The sequence below is a fragment of the Rosa chinensis genome, chromosome 7 (genome assembly GCF_002994745.2).
Source record: "Rosa chinensis cultivar Old Blush chromosome 7, RchiOBHm-V2, whole genome shotgun sequence".
Classification (NCBI taxonomy): domain Eukaryota; kingdom Viridiplantae; phylum Streptophyta; class Magnoliopsida; order Rosales; family Rosaceae; genus Rosa; species Rosa chinensis.
Genome location: NC_037094.1, coordinates 23,001,960 through 23,026,027, shown reverse-complemented (window position 1 = coordinate 23,026,027; position 24,068 = coordinate 23,001,960). Strand labels below are relative to the sequence as shown.

The window sequence follows — 24,068 nt, the reverse complement described above, 5'->3', positions numbered from 1 at the left end:
ATTAACGAGTTGGGTTACCGACCTAGGGTTAACATGCGAAACCCAATTGCTAGGTAAGTTTTTTTTTTTTTTGAAACATATTTTGTTAAACATTCTAGTGTGTTTGATCTTTATTTTTTATTTTCTCTACATGAAATTGTTTATCCACTTTAGAACTAATGGTCCTAAGACTCTAGAAATTAAGTGCGAAAATTTGAATGAGGCTGTATTAAGTATTGTACTTAGTTGTCCGGCTAGTTTCTTGACTATGTGTAACGTATCTCACTCCCAGTCCAATAGTTGTTCATATTTTCTTGATCATATGTGTCTTCTCTTCTTCTTCCTCTTCCCCATATGTTCATTTATATTCTCTACAGACAAAAAAAGGAAAGGCTCCATCTAGCTCTTGTAAAGAACACTTAGCGATTTTAGAAGAAATCATGGTTAGTGGCTTTGCTTTTACTCCACACCAATTCAATCACGAGTCTTATGTTCAAACCCTAAATCTTTCAACTTTAATTGAAATAAATTATTAGTTGTTTGAAGGATAATACTTGGCTAACCAAATCCACTAAAAAAATGACACGTGTAGGAAGTGAAACTGAGGCCAAAGCATAAAGAGCATGAGAGCCTGGTCGCATTGACCTCCGCCTCTCCTCGTCGTCTCCTACCCCTCTCCTTCGCCAAATCTCTCAAACCCTAATCGTCGTTGTCCCCTCCTCCACCCCCTACGACCTCATCTGCAACGTCTCTTACACCACCCTCCCCATCACCACATGCATCAGCATCTCCCATGACGTCCTCATGACCGGCTGCGGCTATGTTCCAAGAATGGGTCAGATTAGTTTCTGGACTAAATTCACGTTCATTACTACATTCGAAGTGATCACCCAACAATTTTTTTTCAATGATTCATGAAGTTATGAATCATATGATCATATCAATTTCTACTAATGTGGGCAATTACATAACATAAAAAGAACCCAATTTGTGGCCCTGTATCTATTAATCAATGTGGTAACGTTATAGATGAACCTAAACACATGAACCCATATATGACTATTACATATCATGAATATTATTATGTGACGAAGATTAAAATAGGAGAAAGAAAAAAGACGATAAAAAACCAGTAACATGTTACAGAGAAGGGGGAGATCACGGTGGTCGGCGTTTCAATTGGCCGCCGAGAATGAGTGGGGTGGCCGTGACTCGCACTCCAAGCCCGAGCAACTCGTCTTCGATGTCGTCTCTCGGTCAATCACTCAATCGGTAAGCTTTAGCTCGTAAAGTTCTCTCCTTTTTCTGGTTAAGGACTACGACACCACCAAAACCATCAAAGGCGACTTCAAGCCCAACTAGGCAGCCAAGTCTACCTCATCATCTAGGACCTCGTCACCAGCGACGCCTCTATTCTCGAGACTGTCGCGTCACTCAGAGTTGTCGGGTTAAAGGTCAGTGATGTCGTTGTTTTGATCGGCCGAGTTGAGGAGTTATTATCTCTTACTCTTCATTGCTTTAGTCTCAATTTACACTTCATACACGTGTGTCTTAGTATTGGATTTGGTCAGCTTTGGCTAACCAGGTATGGTTAGCCAAGTATTATCCTTGTTTGAATGGGAAGGGAGAAGAAAATAATTTTAGAAGAGTTGAGATAATATCTTAGAACCTTATAGTCCATACTTCCTTGTCTGTTTATTCAATGGAGAATTGAGATTGACAGGGAAGAAGGAAAGAATGGCATAGATGTTGTTCTTTATTTTTTTTTCTTAGAGAAAGAAGAAGAGAAGGCACAAATGTTGACGAAAAATGGAAAGATGTTGAAGTGGAAGTGAGATACGTAACACATGGTTAGGAATTGTTGCCCGTAAGTTACCATGCTTTAATGATCATAATTTGGGATAAAACATACAAAGTAAATTTCACTTATCGAATTGATGTAATAACTTTCATTCTCTCCTCAAATGATATGCAACCATTACATATCAGAACATCAAAAGAGCTCCAAAATGAGAAGGTTTCACATTCTGGTATGTAGGTTAAGACTAAAATAAGCTCCATATGGTCTCCAACTCTCCATTCTCCATAAGCATTTATGACGAGGCTCATTTCTACTTCTAAAAAAAATTGTAGCGTTTGGTGGGAAAAAAAATTAGGATTGTCTTTTGTAGAATTTACGACACAGGTCCATATATTTTAGCGTTCGCCACTTCTCTTCAAGGTTATTGTGGGTTTCTTCCACTCTTCCCTATTTTGTCTTCAGACATTAATTTCTCTGGTTGGTTTGATTGAGTCATTCTCTAGTAGGCTAGTCGCCGAATGTCTCGTGTAACTTTTTTTTTTGTCAAATTTTATTCTTTCCATGTTCAATTAACAGTGAGAAATCTTATTCACACAAGTTTAATTTGAAGGCTTCTGGTTGCTACAGGGAGAGATCACACAACCAAAGTAATACATCCCACCAGGCCACAAACAAACCTCATGCAACAAACCAAGCACCACTAACCTCCAATCCAAAAACAATTTCAAGCTCCAAACCCATCAACCACCACCAAAATTCTATTCCTTCCTCACCACAGTAGATTACACTACAGTAAACCTCTAACCGTAGCAAGCATCTCATCTTCTGCAACTCATAGACTTCTAGCTCCCATGCCACATGCCTTCTTGTAAGCCATTTCATGTACTTTTGTTCATCTATCAAGACCATACGAAGTTTCTGCCTATATGTCTCAAGAAGCTGCCACTGTAGCAGGCCAACATTACTTGGGAGAACTTAGGGGAAGATTCTATAGAGCTTCTTGAAGTTTTGGGCCTGGTTCCTAAACTCAAAAGGCGCAAGTAGAGGAGATCAAGCCAATCAATCAATCCTAGCAGGCTCTGTACAAATTGAGGAAAAAAAAAACTTAACTTTCTCTTGGGAGAGCAATGTGGCTATTTGTGTCCATTTTAGTCATTAATCATTATGCATATTATAAGAAATTTTGTACTAAATTTTACAAGTATCTAGACACTATTATTTCTATGATCATAATAATATAAAAACAAAATTTACTAGACACTGTTATTTCATCTGTTGTAGTGGAAAATAACAAGAATTCGTTTTGTTGGGGTGAAAATAACAAGAATTTATCCCCAAAGTAGGTAAAATGATTTTTTGAACCCTAGCTGCGTTTTAAAAAGCTCTCATATCGGGTTAGCAGTGGGTAAAATGGCTTCATTTGCCGTCTTATACCAAAGAACGCAGCCGACGTCGTTTTTATATGAAACCCTTGCCATATATAAAAGCTGCGGAAGCAAAGGGCACTGAAGTGTTTGCAACTTTTGTAGTCTAAACAATCAAGACTGAAGCTTTCTCTTCCTCGCACCTCACCGATCTAGGGTTTTATCTAGGGTTCTTCTCTCTCTCACTCTCTCACCCCAGTCTCTCTAATTCCCACCACTAATGGCTGTTTCCGGCCAGACGCCCGATATCATGGGCGACCGTCAGTACGGTCAGGACGTTCGCACTCAAAATGGTACTTTCTCTCTCTCTCTCTCTCTCTTCATTGTTGCTCACTAGGGTTTCAGTATCGGTGTTGTGCGGAAATGCTAATTTTTCAGTGATTTCGTTTCGGCGAACGCAGTGGTGGCCTGTCAAGCTATTGCCAATGTCGTCAAATCTTCACTTGGCCCTGTTGGTCTCGACAAGGTAATTACTTCTTTCTATACATAGATATAGATATAGTTGTATGAATCAGTGTGTGAGAGATGCCATGGGTGCATTAGGTTTAAGTTGAACTGCTACTACTGCTCGATTTGTTGTTCTTCATTACTCCTTATATGGTTTTGAGTATGGGGACTCTTTGTTTCAACTTTGGACTAGTGGTGTATGGTGCGTTTCACTTTTGGAATGCTTGATCTCGATTGCGATAGTGGAGTTGGGGTTTTGAGTAATTGGGGGCGGAATCCAGCCTCTTAGATTTGTAGTATTTGTTTGTGCAAGGGTTTCGACTGATTCACCATTTTGTATTTTGATTGATTGTATCAGATGCTTGTCGATGATATTGGTGACGTGACTATTACAAATGATGGAGCTACCATACTCAAGATGCTAGAAGTCGAGCATCCTGCTGCCAAGGTGGGTACAAGTTTGCTTATTTCTTGCTGTAATATGCTACTATGAGTGTGTTTACACCAAATGCTTGTTATAAGCATATAAGTCATTTTGCTTATCTTAAGCTGTACAGGTACTTGTGGATCTGGCTGAGCTTCAAGACAAAGAAGTTGGAGATGGGACGACATCAGTTGTCATTCTTGCTGCAGAGTTGTTAAAGGTACTGATATCTGGGGTTTCTTCTCATCCAGTGTTGGTTTTTTAGAAGCTATTGCCTAAAAGATGGGTACTTGTTTAATGTATGGTTTGACTTTAATTTGCAGCGAGCAAATGATCTAGTGAAGCACAAAATTCACCCAACATCCATTATCAGTGGTTACAGGGTATGCATTTTCTTGATTGTTTGTGTTCTAATATTTGCCGACAACTGCATCTGAGATTTCAATATGTTTAACATGTATCTTATTGCGTACAGCTTGCTATGAGGGAAGCGTGCAAATATGTTGAGGAAAAGCTAGCTGTGAAGGTAAGGTTCCTTTACTGGGTGCTTCTTTAAAAGTTTGTTGAAAAGTAAAGGGTTCCTTTGATAATATATCTGAGGACAAATGGCTTTTGGATGGTAAAGAATACATGGGAATGTAGTTTTGGATTATTGTGCAATACGCCAACCTTAGTATGATAGGTTTATTATTCCCAAAAGACTTGCTGTCCAAAGACTCATTATTTCCATTTACAGTGACAATAGTATAATTTTGTGCTTCGCTTACTCTATCCAATCTCGTAAAGGTTTCCAACTATGGTAAATGGTCGACAAGTGTTAATTTGGATAGTCAATCAGCTATTACCCTGAAACTTATAGGTCATAGTTGATAAATGTCCATGCCTCCTGATTTGACATTTTTGAACAGTTAATTTGTTTAAATGAAAAATGGTCCAGTTTGATTAATATTTTGTTATGATTTCTCAGGTTGAAAAGCTCGGAAAAGATTGCCTAGTAAATTGTGCAAAAACAAGCATGTCCTCGAAGTTGATATCTGGTGACAGTGATTTCTTTGCAAATTTGGTATGCCTATATTGGATAAATAGCTTATTGTTATAGTGATGAGATGTTATGTGAATCAAACATTTATTTCTCATTGGCATGCACTCCAATAAAACTTGGTAGTCTTGTCGACTCATATTTAGGCTACTGAAGCAGAGACCCTTAACTTCTCTATGTGTATACCATTTATTCTAGGTTGTAGATGCTGTACAAGCTGTAAAGATGACCAATGCTCGGGGGGACATCAAGTACCCAATCAAGGTTGGTACCTTGTAGTTATGTCTTCTCATGTTTTTCAAGAAGGTTATGTCATGTGTGCATATCTTCGTTTGAATTTTTTTTTGTTATTGTTTAGCACTATGTCTTAGTTGCTCTTTTCATTTTCAGGGGATCAATATTTTGAAAGCTCATGGAAAAAGTGCAAGAGAAAGTTATCTCTTGAATGGATATGCACTAAATACAGGCCGTGCTGCACAAGGAATGCCACTTAAAGTCTCCCCTGCAAGGATTGCTTGCCTTGACTTGAATCTTCAGAAGACAAAAATGCAAATGGGTGTCCAAGTTTTAGTTAGCGACCCTAGGGAGCTTGAAAAAATCCGCCAAAGGTGATTAGATGATGAATCTCAATTTTTTATGTTATTATTTGTTTTTTCAAAAATGCAAAAATGCAAATGGGTGTCCCAAGTTTTAGTTAGCGACCCTAGGGAGCTTGAAAAAATCCGCCAAAGGTGATTAGATGATGAATCTCAATTTTTTATGTTATTATTTGTTTTTTCAAACTTGCTGTTGCCATAGGATTGTATGCAGATTTTTCCGGAGGCATTAAATTTGACATATCTATAATATAAGTTTTTACGGTGAATTATGTAGTGTATGAACACGGGTTAGCATAGTGTGATATAAAATAGGCGATGCTGATGTGATATGTCCCTTCTCCATACAGCTAGAAGACTTTTTTCAACTGTACTTTAGTCAGTGAAATTGATATGCTCATACATCAGTGATGCACTTAAAAATGTTCTCAAATAACGTAATAACCTTAAATAGATAGGTTTTGTAAGGAGGTTACTGTTACTGGTCGCTGCTTACGGTTGTAACAGATATCCAATGTATTGATGATCAGATAATGCGTGCATGTAAGTTTGCTAATGTGCTGATGACACATGTTTGTGCAGAGAAGCGGATATGACGAAAGAACGTATAGAGAAACTTCTTAAAGCTGGAGCAAATGTTATTCTGACTACAAAAGGGATTGATGATATGGCACTCAAGGCAAGATTCCTTTGTAGATTCTCCTACTGATATTGCTTAGTCATGGCTGATACTCAAATTGCAGTACCAGACTATTATAAAGTTCTTAGTTTTTAATATTTTTATTTTTATTTTTTAAAGATATATATTCTCATTTAAGGTGGAATCCCTGCTGCTCTCTACCTGTTTAAGCCTTTTGGCGATGTGTGGGTCACTTTCTATTTTGGTCTAGTTCTTCCTTATGTGATGCTACAGGTTCTTGGCTAGATTAGTTTAATTTCAGTGATTGTCTTTGTGTCGGAGGCATAAACATGTGAAACCTGACTTCTGTGTATTTTTGAGTTTGTTGCATGCTGTATTTGACAGACATACATTACCCAGATTTAGATACCCGTATGAAATAAGAACTTATCTTCCCTTGGGCTTTAGAGGATGGTGCTAGTGGTGCAATGAATGTCAGATTACTGTTTCCAGTCATAGCAGGAATTCAGAATACAGATATAATTTTGCCTTTTTTATTTTATTTTTTTTATATATACTTTTATGATGTGCATGTTGGTGCATCATATAAGAAAAAGAGTGCTAAACAAATCTCCTGCCTGTGCATATGTATGATTCTGTTAGTCTCGCCATACCTGTTTTGAGCACGCAGAAAATTTGCATGGTTGAAGACTTCTGGTTATGTTTTCCTGATTTTTTATTTGTCTTTTCTGATTGCAAAATGTGTATATCTTCTTGGGAATGCTACTTGTATTATCCACTTTGACACCTTTTTAAGACACTTTGAATTAGGTTTTCTGTAGTTTAACAACAATTTGCAGAAGTTGTCAGTCCTGAAACATGTTTGGAAATGCAACAGTTGTTTAATTCCTCCCCCATCCCCCCCCAACTCCTCCTCCTCCCCTTCCCTCTCTCCCCCTCCCTCTCCCTCTCTCAATCTTTGTATTTTTTTTTTTACGTTGGTTATTTTGGATATAAAGCATCAACATGTAGAAGACATTTCCCTTTTATATTGATGGTGTGGGTTACTATTATTACAGAGATCTGGGACTTGCAAAAATCTGTTAATATGAATTTGTAGTCAGTTCACTATTAAATTCACTTTTCATTACATAAGTTTTGTATTCTTGCTTGTTGTTTCAGTATTTTGTGGAGGCTGGGGCTATCGCTGTAAGACGTGTTCAGAAAGAAGATATGCGCCATGTTGCCAAGGCTACGGGTGCAACAATGGTAACTTCATCATGTAGTCTGGCTTATTTGATTTATTTCGGAGTTATTGTGTAGTTCAGCCATAGCTTATTTTCAAAGGAAATTGTCTAGCAATATTATCTGTTTGTTGGGCTGGTGGAAGTTCTTTCAGTTTCTCAGATGATTCATGTGGTGATGATTAGCCCGTAGACTCAATTGCAAACACTACTCTATTAGACAGAACTCTTCCTTCCTCACTTCTATATTATTCTCTCCTGTCTCCCTCACCTCTATCATCTCTCGTTTCATTGTCATCTTGTTTCTTCTCTTCTATGTTTTCTCTAAAAATCAATATCCAACGGTCCCTTGTATTGGGATTTTGTTCGCTACATGAATTAACGGTCACCACCAAGGCTTGAATCTTGATTGGGGACTCGGCTCTAGTAAGTGAGTGGATTTGCCACTTGATCTACCACAGGGACAATTTAGTTTGTATTTGGCCCAACAGTTTAAAAAATGATTCGATATTACTTTGCCAGAATGATGGTGGTTCATGATGTTAGCTCTCTTCTGTTGACTTTCCATAATTCTTTTTTAAATTACATATTCTGTGTCTTTTTTGGTCCATCTTTTGATTGCCATATGGTTTTCAGTAATAAACAGGATAACTGGTATGACCTGTTATATTGATTATGAATTTTCTGTTTGTTGGATCTGCAGGTATCAACTTTCGCTGATATGGAAGGAGAGGAAACATTTGATTCTTCACTTCTTGGATCTGCAGATGAAGTTGTAGAGGAGCGCGTTTCTGATGATGATGTAATTTTGATAAAAGGGACCAAAACTAATAGTGCGGTGAGTGATTTTAGTTAAATTTATACAGTTTACCTTCTTGAATTTGTCTAATTGATTAAATTCCTTCTATAATGTTTTATGTCTATATGATGTTATACTATAACCTCATAAACCCATAACCCTGATGATATGATCTGATATTTCTTAATATATTACTCAGGTCTCCTTGATCCTTAGAGGTGCAAATGATTACATGCTTGACGAGATGGAGAGAGCTCTTCATGATGCTCTATCTATTGTCAAGAGGACTCTAGAATCGAACACGGTAAACTTTGGCGCTTCCTGATTACCTTCTTCACTTTCTAAAATGGCTTGAAACCTTGTCTGCACTGTAGTGCATTGTTTTGTTGGTTCATGTGGTGATAATTCATTGGGTTCTTTCTTAATTTTTTTAATATTTTTTATACTATACTTGTGGTTTGAGATTTGGTGTTGTTTTGCTCAAAAATATCCTTAATTTTTTTATCAGCAACTAGAAGGTGGAAGCTTTTCCTTCCTCCTTTTGTAGCTTTGGTCAGTTCTGTGATAAGCTGTCCACAGCTTTAATTGCATGAGATTTTGTGAAACATAGTTAAGCTTGGGTTTTTGTTGTTTTGCTTAAAAATTCGGGCAATTCCTTACTATTTATCAGTAACGCATCCCCGTCCTCCCTGAAACTTGATCTTTGCTTTGCACAAACACATAGTTATTCTTGTTGTTGCATTAGATAGAGATAAGGTTCCAAAACCATATACATTTTATTTGCCACACTTTGCTATTAACATAAGTTGCTGGGAGTGTGAAATGAAAATTTCTTTGTTTCTGTCTGCATGAGTTTGGCTCATATACGTGAATGTTGAGTTATCTAGAATTAGTGAAAATATGGGAATGTTTTCTTCAGTTTTTGTTTGTTTTGGTTCAAAATTTGTTTATTGGTATTGGCCGTACAGGTGGTACCTGGTGGAGGTGCAGTTGAGACTGCCTTGTGTGAGTATTTGGAGTGCTTTGCTATAACACTAGGATCCCGTGAACAGTTGGCAATTGCAGAGTTTGCTGAATCTTTGACAATCATACCAAAGGTTTTTAATTTCTTGGTTTTTATTGCATTTCTCACATTTTCTGATCTTGTCCTCTGTTCATAATGGGATATTCTGGATTGGTTCTGTTGTAGGTGCTAGCTGTCAATGCTGCCAAGGACTCTACAGACTTGGTTGCAAAGATGAGGTCCTACCACCACAAGGCACAAGCTCCGGGTGACAGGAGGCAGCAGTCGCATTGCAACTGGGGTTTGGATCTTGTAAAAGGAGTAGTAGTTAATAATTTAGAGGCTGGAGTCATTGAGCCTGCAATGAGCAAAATAAAGATGATTCAGGTAAATATCATACGAAAAGTTCATATTCAGTAACGTTTATGTAGTCTTATATATTTTTAAAGTGTTAATTAAACCAAATTTTTTGTTTTGACAGTTTGCAACAGAAGCGGCCATCACGATTCTCCGAATTGATGACATGATCAGGCTAGTCAAAGATGAAAGTCAGGGTGAGGAGTAAGATGTGCTTCTTATCGATTGACTTCAACGTAGAGGGGTTGTGAAGTGAATCTTTGCCAGAGAGGAGTGGACTTTATCATAGTTTCCTATTCGATTTCTGCATTGAAGAGAAGTTCATGTTGTTTTCTTTAGGAATTGGAACTAAACTCTTATTTTCAGTAATTTTGTTTTCTAATTGATGGTAGTGGTGTTGGGTGTGTTGAAAAAGGAGCTTATTAACCGGCGGTGGTTTCCCTCTCAACAATGAAGCCGGATAATTTTGGTATGATTGACTAGATGTAGTTACTTTCGACAATATAGTTCTGTACTTGTAATGGCTGTTTTGGGAACATATCATGAAACCTTGTTTGTAGTGAAAGCTATGCGGTCAAGTTCATCTGCTCTTCACTTTTCTTTATCATAAATACTTTCGGTCGACGGTCTTTGTTCCATTGGTATAATGTCTTGATGGAAAATGTCATCAAGAACTCGATATTAGTGGCAAAATTGTCAAGCTGATCCGATAAGATTCACCCACATGCTATTATATTCTGTTTTGTCATCTCATCACTGTCTCAATCGAGGTTGCTTCGTGGAGTCATGGTCCAGGTTCAGACTATACTGTTATATATTCTATACCGATAGGCCAGATTTGTGTCTCTATACTATTTGTTAACCAAATCATTGCAATCCTTGGACCATTAAGAAACACCTTGTTTCTTTTCCCAGAAATTTCACTAACCAAAGAAATAGGGTAGATTAAGATGGTCCCTCTATAATACTAACCGATTTCCAACTGCCGAAAGAGGAAAAGTTAGCTGTGAAGGTAAGCTAACTTTCACACCTAAGATAGTCTCCATAGGTCCACTCCATCATGGCAAGGCAGGCTTGAGAGCCATGGAAGAGGAAAAAAAATAGGTATCTTCAACATTATCTCTGTGGGACAGAGAGAGCATCAGAGGATTACAAGTAAAATAAAAGATCAAGAAGCAAGACTGCGCAGCTGTTACTCGGAGACTATTGAGTTTAATAGCGATGAACTTGTGAGAATCATTCTAGTCGATGCTGTGTTCATCATTGAGATCTTTCTGAGGTATTATTTCCCCGAATTGCAGGATGAGAATGACTACATATTGACAGATCCCCATTGGTTACAAGGTGTTTCTTGTGACTTGGGGTTCCTCGAAAATCAGTTGCCGTTATTCATTCTTGAGGATCTTTTTGACCAAACATAATCAATTGTGTTGGGACTGAGAGGCCTTCAATAATAAGTCTCTCTTACAATTTCTTCAAAATTCTATTGCATAGAGAAGGAACATGTCAAAGAAATTTGGAGAGAGTGTGTTTTTCTGGATCCATAGAATATTTTGTTGATCTTTTAAGAAATTTATATCTACCACTCGAATTGCAAAGCGGAGGGAAGATCAAAGCTCTACCCAGCATGACAGAACTGCAAGAGGATGGAGTCAAGTTTAATGTGGGATCGAGCAAAACCTTATTCGACATACGATTCCTTAATGGTGTTCTCGAAATTCCAAAGATAATAATAGGTTCTGAAACAGAATATATAATCAGAAACCTCATTGCTTAAGAACAATGTCAATGCGATTTAACAGAAAATTACACGAGTAATTATGTTGTGTTCATGGATCGTTTGGTGAACACTGCTCAAGATGTGGAGTTTCTTGTTAAGAAAGGAATTGTCGAAAATGTGGTAATTAACAAGCTTACTACTGATGGAGTTATTGTGGACGCCACTTTTGCGAACGACGAGGGTTCGACTCTAGCTTGTTGAAGGAGTTATTGTGGATTCCAATAATTCTTATTTTGGTATACTCTTCGAAGACTTGAACGAGTACTGTAAATCATCCCGACGCTATAAGAAGACGATTAGTTTTGTTATTTTCTTTCTCCTCATTGTTGTACAAGTAGTGCAAATCATTAGATTGAAGTAAAACAGTGCTTGTATTATAAGTATGAAATTTGTGTCGTTGAAGTTTTAAACGTTGTTCTTATAAAGAGGTAGTTGCGTGGTAGGCAAAAGAGTTGCATATATATATATATATATATATATATATATATATATATATATATATATATATATATATATATGTAAGATACCAAGAACTAATCATACGCAACTAGCTGTTTCATTGGTTTGACAAATGCTCCCTCTTGCTGTTCTCAAACTATATATGGAGGGTCCATAGTTCATTTTAGTTGTCCTTAAACAATGTAAGTTCACAAGTGCTAGTACATTACTAGAAACTGCCAACACACCATTCATATGGTGTGTGAGTAATGGGATCAAAATTTTTCTTCGTCTCACTCTCAATTTTAATTTAGTCAAGGTCTAAAATATATGTTTGGAGAATTGGAGTCTGTAGGTAATTTAATTGGGAGAGAGAGCAAAATGGTAAATCAATATTGCAGGATACTATTTATAGAGGCTAGAGCGTTAGTATAGATAATTACTCCACCGTATCTATTTGTGTTTATTCTTTATTTTTGTTCGTACTCCCAAGTTTCAACAGTGACTGAACTTGAAAATTCAGGGGCTCAAGTAGACTGTAAGGGTTTTATTATTATTATTTTTTTTATATAGTTGGCTTTTACTGAAGCCTAATTGTGTATGTTTGTCCCCTTTATTATTTAGTTTTTTTATGGGAGGGCTTTGCCGAAGACGAATTCGTCGGCTTGTGTATTTTTTCCTTCTTCTATGAATGCTTTTTATTGAAGCCTAATTGTCTGATTTTTATTGAAGCCTAATTGTCAATATATGCATAGGTTGTTATAGAGTAGAGAAAAAAAATAAAGAGATAATTGTTGGGAGGAAATATAAGTGTTCTCATTAGCCTCCTTTATATAGAGGTAAAGTTTACATCAAGATACATAACTAATGACTATTTACGTGGACAACCACATAGGTAATAATATTTACAACACTCCCCCTTGGATGTCCACTAATGAATGGTGGTATTAGACGTGCTTGTTGTTGTCTCGTCAAAAACTTTGTCAGGTAACAAAAACTCAGTGGGACAAAAACAACCCTGGTCGAATGAGAAAAGGAGTACAATGCGCATATGTTTTAGGTAGCATACTTCTGGATGCTCCTCCTGATAAGAATCTCTGGTAATATTGGAGGCACATAATTCAAAGAGACACTAGTATGTGCTCTTCTAGAGCCATCAATCAAATATGCAGGATCTGAAATCATTGTTATATTAGCCTCACAAGCATAAGGCTTAATAATGTTTTATGGACGTATAGAGACCATGAGTAAAATTGCATTGCCTGAAAATCACTCAAAACATAAGTTTGAAGATGACACAAATCAAATTTGTAAGAATTGAACAGTGGATCTCATATGATACACATGAAGCTTCTGGTCCGTGTTATACATGTAAACTTTGACGTTCAATTACTATATTGTTGTTTGATGTAAATCAATAACATCAAATGCATTTTGAACTTCTGGCCAAAATGACATACTCGATAATTTGAGGTTCAAGATAATCTTTTATTTCTCTTCTAATTGCACAAGAACATAATATTGTCTTCTAGACAGATTCTGTTTATATTAAAAAAAAAAAAATGTAAAGCCAAGTGGCTTCTAGCATTGGCCAAGTGTGCAACCTCAAACTACATCTTCTAGAGGTAGTTTGAAACTCCAAATTCATAAATAGTCATAAGGAGGAAGGAACCCTAGCATCAAAAAATAATTAGAGGAACTTCAAGCCCTCTTATAATTGGGGATTAAGAAACATTTGAGTTCATATACTTGATTATTTAGCTCTAAAGATCTTCTGGCCCTCGTAATTTCATAAGTTCTGAAGAACTTCATATCACAATTTTTCAATTTACATATGGCCCTTGAGGAACTTCGATCAGGTCCCTATATGACCAGGGATCACAACATGTGGTTTCAATCATTGTACAGCTCTAAGAAACTTCATATCTTAGTTTTTAGGGAGAATTCTACAAATGATCACTTAACTATGACTCATTCGACACTTTGGTCACTGAAGTTTCAAATATATCACTTTGGTCACTCAACTATTACACTGTTAATCACTTAAGTCACCCAAAGAGTATTTTTTTTATAATTTTTTTTAATGAAAAAATTAACAAAGTGACTTAAGTGATTGACAATGTAATAGTTGAGTGACCAAAGTGATATATTTGAAACTTTAGTGACCAAAGTGTCAAATGAGTCATAATTGAGTGACCATTTGTGAAATTTTCCCTTAGTTTTTATTATATACTATTCCGAAGAACTTCAGGTCTTCATGTAATCAGATCCAAAGATTTGGAGTTCAATAATTATCATTGATATATGCTTGCCAATACATGGAGATACATCCGTGTGTGTGTGTGTGTATCCAAAATACACACATCTTAAGTTAGAGGGAGTTTTCTGGTATTTTGGATATATATAGTGTGTGTTTCTTTTTGTATATAAAACTTCCGTAGACTTGTTAATTTAGACTATAAGCTTAGATCTAGTCTGCCGACGTTAACTCTTCAAGATTGTCATAAAAAAAAAAAAAAAAAAAAAAAAAAACGTTAACTCTTCAGTCGGTTCGATATATAAAAAGATAAAAATATTTAAAAAAAAATTCCAGCGCCCACCGTGGGGCTCGAACCCACGACCACAAGGTTAAGAGCCTTGCGCTCTACCAACTGAGCTAGACGGGCTGCTTGTCAAAGATGTCACTTGTATGCTAGAAGTCTCTAAAATTTAAAATGAGCGGGAATATCAAAAAGAGCAAAAGCCCGCCCAGTCCAAATTTATAAGTTATCATCCACCGTTGATTACCAAATGGGCGGGAATCTCCCAAAAGTCAAAACTCAAAACACCATTCAACAAAATAAGAAAAAAATAAAAAATTCCTAGACACTATAAAACAAAAAATCGAGCCTGCAGTCTGGCTCCCCCTTTCACTCCCAAAACACCGACCTCATGGACGATGACTACTCCAGTACCGACTCATCTTCCGATTCCAGTACTACTATTCCGGCAGCCACCGCCGGAATCGTCATGCTCTCTCTCCCCGACAGTTTCGATGAGGATGCAGCCGAGGACAAGAGCAGCGCCGACCAGGACGTTTTCGAGACCCCGCCGGAGTCCTCGCTCGTCGGAACCTCCCAGGAGAAGACTCCCTTGCTCGATCTTGATCAGATCGGCGATGACAACTATCGTGATTTCGAGGGAGTTGGAGATATAGGAGATGGGAGCGGCGTCATCGTGGTCGTCGGTGGTTGCGGCGAGGAAGGCGACGGCGCTGTGGATTTGGGGCGGGATGCTGATCTGGTGACTTCGGAGGCGGAATCGGTGGAATTTAGGGTTTCGAAGAGGGATTTGTCGATGGAAGGGAGTTCGGAGGAGTCTTTGCCGCCGTCGAAGAAATTGAGGGTTTCGGAGCAGGAATCGGGGAAATCAGAGGAGGAATTGGAGACCGAGCGGCTCAGTCTGAGCAACCTCGGCTCTGATTCCGATCAAACTCTCGAAATCGCAGGGGATGATGCCAAATCAGTTGAGGAAAGCTCAGGAAAGAAAAATGCTGAGTATTCAGACAGCGAGAGTGAGAATGCTACTGAAGAGACTCAACCGGTTACTGAAGAAAGCGGAAGCCCATCCGGGGTGGAGTATTCCTATCAGGAAGGCATTGAAATTGATTCCGGAGTGCTTCGAGTGCTGCCTCTATCCTTCTGCCCACCAGCAGACTCGAGTGAGAGGCATGCCGAGGAGGGGCATAGCTGGTCTAGTCTGTTGGAGACGTTGAAACGTGTGAGAGAAATAACTCGTCAAGACTGTAAAAATAAGGTTGATAAATGTAGCTTTTTGGAGATAGCTAAGCGTCGCGGCATGACTTTCCCTCAGCTGTAGAGTGGCGGCTGGAAGAAGGGTTTTGATTCTTCTGAATTGGACGAAACCGTATTCACAAGAAACGAAGAAGATGAGGGAAGGATTTCGGATTGGAATGCTGGGTTTTGAGGACAGTCTTGAAGAGCAGCAGCGACTGAAAATCCCAGGTTTTTGAAGTAATGTGTAGAGGGCTTTTCACTTTTCAATTATATTGTGTGGAACATCTTGCTTTATTTTTTATTTTAGAACCGTCTTGCACTCTTCTCCTTGAAATCTAACAGTTGCTTAAAAATTTAAATCTTTTGAAAGTAAGTAGTTAACCCACAAACCCTATTACTTTGGTGGATGGTTATGATGAGAACAAAAATCTTATCTTATCGTGTGAAGATGCAGCAACCAATTGAAGCATTATCCAGAGGCATCAGGTCTCCCTTCACATGCATCCCAATGTCATTTGTTTTCTTTTAGCTAGCCGCCCTTTTTCCCCAGTCAAAAAATCTAATAAGAAGCAAAGAATCCACCAAAAGAGCATCTGACTTATTTATGAAAGACAAAAACTAGAAGTCATAGTCATACAAAACTATGGAACTTACCAGTTTGTGCAAATATATAGCTTATATTACAACCTGTTGTCAACCTATACAAAAAGCCCACCTCAAATTCATCCCTTTAGAATTCCAGGTTCAAAAAGCCAGAGGGAAAAAAACTGCAACCATCAAACACTCATTCACATACGTGTTTTACCGTGCAAAATACATGAACCCTTGTCATGGCTTTTGGTAGAAGGCATAGAGCTGTATAATCCTATTGATCACCATAGCATTCGAAATTTGTCAGGGATGGAGTAGATGTGGGTATATTGAGCTACTACTAGTGCTTGCTTGTTGGGAGCCAAAACTCAAGGCTGGGTGAAGAAGCTCTGCTTGGGGGTAGGATCCATTGGATGGAATATCCAGCAGAAGATCCTGGTCAGAACTTTCTTCGACGAAACTCATGGAATCCAGCATGAGAGAGCTACCATCAGGAGGCAAAGCAAAGAGGCTTTTTGGACTAAAGCAAGAACCATCATAGTCCAGGATATCCTTGTTTTCATAGCCCCCCTTCATGATTACCCTTTTGGGGCTCTTCATCACAATCTTTACATCTGAAAGAAGAAAAGCGGTTAAGAAAGTTTGAATGTGCATTATGTGAAGGATTATTTCCAAATGATTATAAAATCCATGTAAACGTCAATTGCTAAAGCTCCTCGGTTAATTTAACACATGATGTGGGACTCGGGAAGAAAAGAAAGTTTGATTTTAGATGCCACATCCCACTGCGTGAGTGAGAGGTTTAAGTAGATTTGTAGCTCTTAATGTAGACACGCCTGTGTTGTATACATGAGCACATTATGGACCACTTATACCCTTAATTTGTCATCATACAAGGGCAGAGAGCAAAATGATGCTGTGACTCAGAAATTTAATATGGTATGATCATCTGTAGATTTCTGTCTTGAAAGGAAATAGTGGATAAACTCCATCATTCAAACATACAAGCAAACAGAATTTTCTGCTAACCTGGAAAGCTTCGAGTCTCACTATCCCGCAGTCTCTTGACTTGTCGAAAATTACTAGATGTGGTGAAGTTAGATCCAGAGACAACAGACTTTCCGGAGGTAGTTTTACACTTCTGTGGCCAAAAATAAAGGTCAACTACTGTAGTTTCCTTTTGAATATTTTTTAATGGTACATATTTTAGAGTAGCTCAAACCTTGATAAGATGATAGCGTTCAACCCACTTAGATTTCAAAGAATTGGATAATGCAAGCCTTTTCAAAGTCTTACAGTCTTCAGTTTTTGCCCCTGGGAAGGAGATATCAAAGACCCCTTCTGCAAGCAGTTGCTGAAAGGAAGTTAAGTTCTCTCTGAACTGAGGGCTATCAAACATATTTCTGAGGCTGCACATGAGAAAAAACAAACTACAGTCAATTATATATATCATGTCTAAAATCCCAAATAGTTTCTATTATATTTCCTTAATCACATAAGGTGATTGTAATTTGTGACAACATGACCCAATGTTGAAAGATAGGTCTTTGTGCAATCAATTTCAAGTATGACATGCAAAACAGGGGTTACAGTATCAGCAAGATTGCAAAGACCAGTGACATGTTCCAAGTGGTCAACTGATATATATACATAAATTTAGAAATAAAAACCATCTTGTGAGGTGATGTATGGTTCCATGCCACAATATAAATATCACAAGGCATTTGAAAATTCTGTGGTCAACCAACTATGCTAACAAAGAATCACTAGGATTCTAACCTATAAGGAAACTTGACATCCACTGGAGATAGATGCTTCAGTAATTGCTGTTGCTCCTCATTTGTCAACTGCCTCATGAACTCTTCATAATTTACAATATCCTACACCAAACAGGAATGCAAACTATGTTAAGCACTCAACATTTTGGATGAACAAATACTCAAGCACCAAATATGACTTTATTAATGATCTTGGGCAACAAAAAGTTGGGTAGAACAAGCAAAATCCTAAAGATAACAATAAGAATAAAAGAAATACAAAATTGTAAATTAACTATCAAAAAGCTCACACCATGAAAATGTCCACTAAAATAGGAGTTGGATAGGAGTGACAAGTTCCACATTCATGAAAAATTCACACACTAGCTAAGCTTTCATTATAACTTGTTGGACTGCCATGCATGATTTTGGGTATATATAGAAGATAGAGAATCTTGTCACAAGGCTGATTTGACATAATTGAAGGAAATGACACATAGATTTTGCAACTTACATTCAAATCTATATGATGAAGTGGTGAATTATGGTTTCCCAAGATTTGGAAGTTGTCATGCTGTGACTTGTCCCTGCATTTTGAAATACTTAATATTAGTTATGGTGACAGAAATATATTTTCCTTCTCCTTTCTCATATAGTATCTGTTACGTTTACCTGCAAGGACATACTTGATATATAATTTTGAATCACAGTAAAAAGAAGTTTTGCTATATTCTGCTACCAGCTATTTAAAATGATTTCGGGCTCACATGAACATTGGATATTTGGTAGTTTACAATAGGTACATACCATAATGGTCCTAATTTTATTCCTAACACTTTGGAACCCCATCATTTTGAATAAAAACCACACAAACAACTTATTGTGCTTTGGATAGTATGTAGGCCTAGATTAGTTGAGCTTCAATACCGGGCTTTGTCTTTTTGAATCTCTGACGAGTGCAAATCAAACTTTATTTTACTGGATCTAGAGAATATTACCTTTTCAGTGGTTCTTGCTGCATCCCTTGTCCTGCAGGGCTATTCATCTTTCCAATCACAGTACTGGACATATTTACACCCTTGTTATTATGTACAAAAAGGGATGCAGAATGGGAATAAGCCTCATTTATATGGCACTGCCTGTTATCAACTGAAAGCGAGCTAGCTTCAGACTCCTCTTCTCGGGCTATTGAGCTGGGATGCCTTATGAGAACACTTCCATGTCCTATCTCAACAGAGACCATAGGTGTTTCACTCTCAAAAAGTAGATCCTCTTCAGAAGACCCAGAGAAGTAAGAAGACTGTTGTTCATGTAAAATAGTATATAGATCTTTTGTGAGCTTTTCAACAGGAGATTGCTTTGGACGACCGACACAGGTCCTTTTCCTAGAAGGTACCGTTGAGTCCCACACCATTGACTGAGCAGGACCTGCAAAATAGCAGTCAAAAGAGTATGTAAGTAAGAATTATTTGGTTTCTGTATGACCTCCAGACACTATTTTTATTGGATCATATGAACAAAGCATTCTTTATACAAGTAACTAAGGACAAAGAACTAAAATTCTGCATATCAAAAGTTAAAATCTAACTCCCCTAATGTTCTGCCACTTAAGACAACAACTGCAATTATACTAGAGCAGTAAATTGACCAGCTATTTTTGCAATAAGTTACGGGTAAAGCCTTGATGATCCATTTAAGTCCATGAAAATCAATTGAAAGTTCACTGCTCTAGTGTCATACATTATTGATACCTGTATCATATGAAATGAAACAGATTTTTATAGACAGCATGACAGCCAACTGCCTGAATAAGAGATTTTAAAAAACTCGAGGAACTAAGGATATCACTCAGTGTCAGAGTTTCATCAACCCCCGTGACCAAGTGCCTTCTATATTTATTCGTTTATGTTACTAACATGATATCTGTAGACATTTATTGTGCTGCAAACAAAACTGTGCATGAGGTACAGCCGCATATATATGTAATATATACATATATAGGAACTATTGACCATTTCCTGACCGACTAGCAAATGCATCTCCAAATTTGAAGAAACACAAGCCATATAAACAGGAATTTCAGCTATTGGTGTAGCTAACTTATCAATACATCTATCACTTCTATGATGAAGTATACTCTCTGATGAATGGAAACACATAGAAAATTTCAAGTATCTCTAATTGATTATTAATTGTCACAGAGTATCCGACCTGTCAAATCACTTGCATCTGCACTCCCAAAGTGTGCGCAGCTTTCAGTGTTGGACACAGCAGACCCAGAACTGGATCTATTACTTGTATCTTCATCAACTACCTTTCGAAACCCATGGGAGTAATCAGCACCAACCACTACACTGTCAGGATGCTGCTTTCTTTTAACCAGTTTCACTTCTTTGTTTTTATTTATAGACATGCTCTTCATCCTGGAAACTCTGTGATCTTCATAATCCTCAGGTTCTGCTCGAGCATGTAGAGGGGTATAATTTACAAGTGTTCCCTTAGTCCTCCATCGAGATCCACATGCATTGCAAAGTACTGGCTTTTCAGGTGGCCCATTGCGCCAAAGGGGGGTGCCTGTTACAATGCTTGGTTGTCAGTTTAATCCAGAAGAAATAAGCTGCAAGCAGATAAGCACAATTGAACATGGAAGATACTCAACAACTTCCTAATCATCAACTTGAAGAAGCAGATAAGCAGAACAAGAACAATCAGCTATACTCAGAAATATTCTCATGTCATTTTAACTTATGTCGAGATTACTGCAACTGAAAGAGGACCCGTTATCAACAAATCACCACACAGTCATGTATCTGTTACAGTTAAAAATGGAACAATCCAACACAATAACCAAGGCACTGATAGACAGGATGCAGTCCAGAACAAAGGCACAATCAACAATACCAGGAGTTGGCATTGTCCTTGAATTTCTATTCAACACCAATACCAATGTATGAGTAGCCCACAAAGTTTCCCTCAATAAGCTGACAGAAGGAAGCTTAAAAAGTTCGAGAATGATTTGCAGTCACAAAACAATGATCATTGTATTTCAGAACCAAACCGGGTGAGTATCAAATTTTCCCAAGCTGAAGTGAGTTGCTGTAGTCACAAATACAAAGACACACTTGTAACAAATACACTTTCAAGAGATACAAGAGCAATGAGCAAGTAATACAGATCAAACATTACTCTCTACTTGCCCAGAACACAACAGAAATCAATCTCAAAGTTGCATTGCTGACACATGCTCAACTTCTACTGAGAGTCAAAGGGGGATCAACACCAATCAACACAGATTAAAAGGGTCCAGAAAATTCACCAAAACAAAATCAAACTCAACCCACTACAGATATCCAATGATACAAGGATGCTGGCAGTACTCAAATCATAGGCAAATTGAATTGAGCAAATCCCCATAAGTTTCTAATTTCCATTTATTAACTTTTTGGTCACTCCTCTTCTGCACAGTTATTCTCTTCTATACTGCGATTCAAATCCATTCCTGGGCAATATCTATTTGTCATGGAATCAAGAACCCAATTCTTGTATATTTCAAAAAAAAGAAAAAGAAAAATGGAGAAACAAGAACTCACTTGTAACTCCACAGTGATAGCAGGGCCCTTGCTTGCCCATGTCTCTCTCTATCTCTTTTCCTCAAGTGAAAGAAAAGAAAAAAAAATCAAAGAAAATTTGCAGAAGAACAAAGAAGAGACTGATGTATTTGCAAAAAGTGGAAAAAGAATACAAATTTTTTTATGCTCCAAACAAGATTATTCTCTTAGAACTTTTCTTTTATGGCAAACATATACTGATGAGTATACAAGGCTTTTCTGCTGCAAACCCAGAGCGAGAGTCTGCAGAAGAAAGCAAAAGCCAAAAGACCCAGAAGAGTTTTATGTGTTACAGTCCCAAAAAATCACAGAAAACAGCCAAACATCAACAAGAAATTGAGGGATTGAGATGGGTTTTGAGCTAGGTATTTGTACAATCCAATGGAGAAGAAAAGACCATTATTGGAGGAATCTCATAAATGGGGTTGTGTGAAAAGGGAAGGTGAAATGTGAGAGAGAGAGGAAGAGAGAGAGAGAGAGAGAGAGAGAGGTTTTGTTGTGTGTCTGTGTTGTTGTATTGTATATGAAGTAAATGTTTGAGCTTTCTCCTCTGCTTTATTTTTGATGTCATTGAAAGATTTCTTCTCAACCCCTCTTTTTAATATTAATGTTAATGTGAAAAAATTAAACCCTCTAAATTGTGAGTAGGAGGGAGGGTAAAGTTAAAGGAATATTATTGCTGTATATCCTGTTGAGTGTTGACTACAGACTTTCCTGTATATCAATTTTCAAATCCCACAAATGAAGCAATAAAAATCCCCTCTTTCCAAAGCACTGAAATTTTGAGAAGGATTTTGACTAGAAATTAAAACTTGGGGGAGAGCTAAAGGAGAAAGATAAGCCTCCCATAGCCAATAGGAACAAAAGATGGGGGGGGGGGGGGGGAAGAAGAAACAAACAGGGGTTTGTTTGGTCTTTCTCATTTTCTTCCCACTCCATTATTATTCTTTTTCTTCCCTCAGTTTTTACAATTTTTCCTTCTTTATGAAATTTTATATCTATGATGACATGATGTTGATCAAACTTGGTGGGTTTTATTTAAAACAGCTCAATTCTAATCTCACCTCCCACAAAACCAATTCTTAAATCACAATAGCAATCTCCGCCTTTAATTAGGAAAAGAATGTTTATGTGGGCCCACTTGGGATTTTGCCATGTGGCATGATTGTGGATCCTCTGGTGATCAAGAGGGCTGTCATTTGTTGCATTATCACAAAGCGTGTAATCCTAATTTCTAGACCAAGAAAATGCAAAGCACTCCATTGAAAGGGAAATTTCTATTTTTATTCACAAAGTCACCCTTTTTCCCCTTATTTTTTATTTCCCCTATTCAACCGTGTAAATTGGGACAGAATAAGGTTAGATCCAGACTTCAATCCCTTCTCATATGACAAGCAATCTTACTTGTTTACGGGACAATTTTAAGGAACTGTGGAAAATAAACAAATCTCAACTACATATATTAAATTTAAATATTAAAATTATAATAATTAAAAACTTTACATTTATCCAATCATCATATACACTTGTATCTTACTGTCCATCAAAAATTATCCTTTAAGTGAGTAGCTCTGTAAAATTGAATTTTTATTAAATAATTGGAGTTATTATTTTGCAGGTTTGATGAAAATAAAAGAGGACAAGTTGAAAACCTCCATGATGCATAGTGGGTATCTCATGAATTTGACTGATTTGGTGCCATGTGGCCTCATTTTCTACTATTATTGTATTTAGTTTGCCTATCTTATGGCCCACCATACCTATGAAACTTGCAGCTTTGATGGTCAGCAATATAATAACTAGGGGTAATTTTGGCCATCGATTTTGTGTACCTTCTGGTCTGAGCCATCGGATTGCCTGGTCATTCCTCCATAGATTTTGACCTGTAACCAACTAAATACGCAACAGGACATTGTTCCACGGCTTAGGACCATCAAAGATGAATTCAACTCTTCAAATAATAGGGGCTAATTTTACATCCCAAATAAAGAAATACCCTTTCATTTGTGTGACAAAAGTGCATTTTCCTTGCAAGTAAAAAATCAGTGAAAATTAAATATAACTTTCATATGTGTGGATGACTTGCTTTCGTTAATTGATATGAATTTCATATAACTAATAATAATAATATTCATACTCAAAGTTTAGACTAAAATAGTTACACTACTAAAAAGTCATCCCTCCCACATTTTATGTTTTTGTACTTTTAATCTATTTTACCATAATTTTGAATTTTTCAAAAATTACCCTAACTTGTTTTCCAATGTTTTCTGTATTTTCTATAGTCAACAGCTATGTACGCATGATTCAAGACTTCTAATCAATTGTGGACCATGAACACCAAACTCCGAATGTCGATTATAGGTCTTGGCCTTGAACGTCGGTC

The 24,068-nt window shown here is 37.3% G+C and overlaps 3 protein-coding genes and 1 non-coding gene across 5 annotated transcripts; 2 read left to right on the top strand and 2 right to left on the bottom strand.

The window, feature by feature from the left end:
* Window positions 1-3,213: 3,213 nt before the first annotated feature.
* LOC112179238 (T-complex protein 1 subunit alpha) lies at window positions 3,214-10,356 on the top strand. Its single transcript, XM_024317592.2, has 16 exons — window positions 3,214-3,497; window positions 3,606-3,670; window positions 4,010-4,099; window positions 4,209-4,295; window positions 4,399-4,458; window positions 4,551-4,601; window positions 5,043-5,138; window positions 5,313-5,378; window positions 5,505-5,722; window positions 6,293-6,389; window positions 7,512-7,598; window positions 8,277-8,411; window positions 8,572-8,676; window positions 9,341-9,469; window positions 9,562-9,762; window positions 9,857-10,356. Exons 1-16 carry the CDS (start codon window positions 3,425-3,427, stop codon window positions 9,938-9,940), a joined length of 1,644 nt encoding a protein of 547 aa, XP_024173360.1. The 5' UTR covers window positions 3,214-3,424; the 3' UTR covers window positions 9,941-10,356.
* Window positions 10,357-14,543: 4,187 nt separating this feature from the next.
* TRNAK-CUU lies at window positions 14,544-14,616 on the bottom strand. Its single transcript has one exon. It is a non-coding gene; the product is annotated as a tRNA-Lys (tRNA).
* A 265-nt stretch (window positions 14,617-14,881) lies between these two features.
* On the top strand, window positions 14,882-15,808 carry LOC112177611. Its single transcript, XM_024315893.1, has one exon. The coding sequence runs from the start codon at window positions 14,882-14,884 to the stop codon at window positions 15,806-15,808; it is 927 nt and encodes a 308-aa protein (XP_024171661.1).
* A 492-nt stretch (window positions 15,809-16,300) lies between these two features.
* On the bottom strand, window positions 16,301-22,217 carry LOC112177088 (GATA transcription factor 26). 2 transcript variants are annotated; one of them, XM_024315286.2, is made up of 9 exons: window positions 21,665-21,682; window positions 20,734-20,839; window positions 20,286-20,648; window positions 19,073-19,502; window positions 18,589-18,661; window positions 18,097-18,197; window positions 17,540-17,726; window positions 17,347-17,458; window positions 16,301-16,931 (listed from the first exon to the last, which is right to left on the bottom strand). In XM_024315286.2, exons 3-9 carry the CDS (start codon window positions 20,494-20,496, stop codon window positions 16,621-16,623), a joined length of 1,425 nt encoding a protein of 474 aa, XP_024171054.1. In that variant the 5' UTR covers window positions 20,497-20,648; window positions 20,734-20,839; window positions 21,665-21,682; the 3' UTR covers window positions 16,301-16,620. The 2 variants fall into 2 exon arrangements, with proteins under 2 accessions (XP_024171054.1, XP_024171051.1); XM_024315283.2 differs by lacking the exon at window positions 20,734-20,839 and having other exon boundaries at window positions 21,665-22,217.
* Window positions 22,218-24,068: the final 1,851 nt, after the last annotated feature.

Excerpts from the sequence above, each read along its gene's own strand:
- LOC112177611 (XM_024315893.1), top strand. The coding sequence starts at position 14,882 with ATGGACGATGACTACTCCAGTACCGACTCATCTTCCGATTCCAGTACT.
- LOC112177088 (XM_024315283.2), bottom strand. The coding sequence starts at position 21,704 with ATGGGCAAGCAAGGGCCCTGCTATCACTGTGGAGTTACAA. Across the intron at positions 19,503-20,285 it reads AGATGCAAGTGATTTGACAG|GTCCTGCTCAGTCAATGGTG; the intron begins GTCGGATACTCT and ends GCTATTTTGCAG. Across the intron at positions 16,932-17,346 it reads TGAGACTCGAAGCTTTCCAG|ATGTAAAGATTGTGATGAAG; the intron begins GTTAGCAGAAAA and ends TTCTTCTTTCAG.
- LOC112179238 (XM_024317592.2), top strand. The coding sequence starts at position 3,425 with ATGGCTGTTTCCGGCCAGACGCCCGATATCATGGGCGACCGTCAGTAC. Across the intron at positions 4,296-4,398 it reads TTGCTGCAGAGTTGTTAAAG|CGAGCAAATGATCTAGTGAA; the intron begins GTACTGATATCT and ends TTTAATTTGCAG. Across the intron at positions 4,459-4,550 it reads CCATTATCAGTGGTTACAGG|CTTGCTATGAGGGAAGCGTG; the intron begins GTATGCATTTTC and ends TATTGCGTACAG.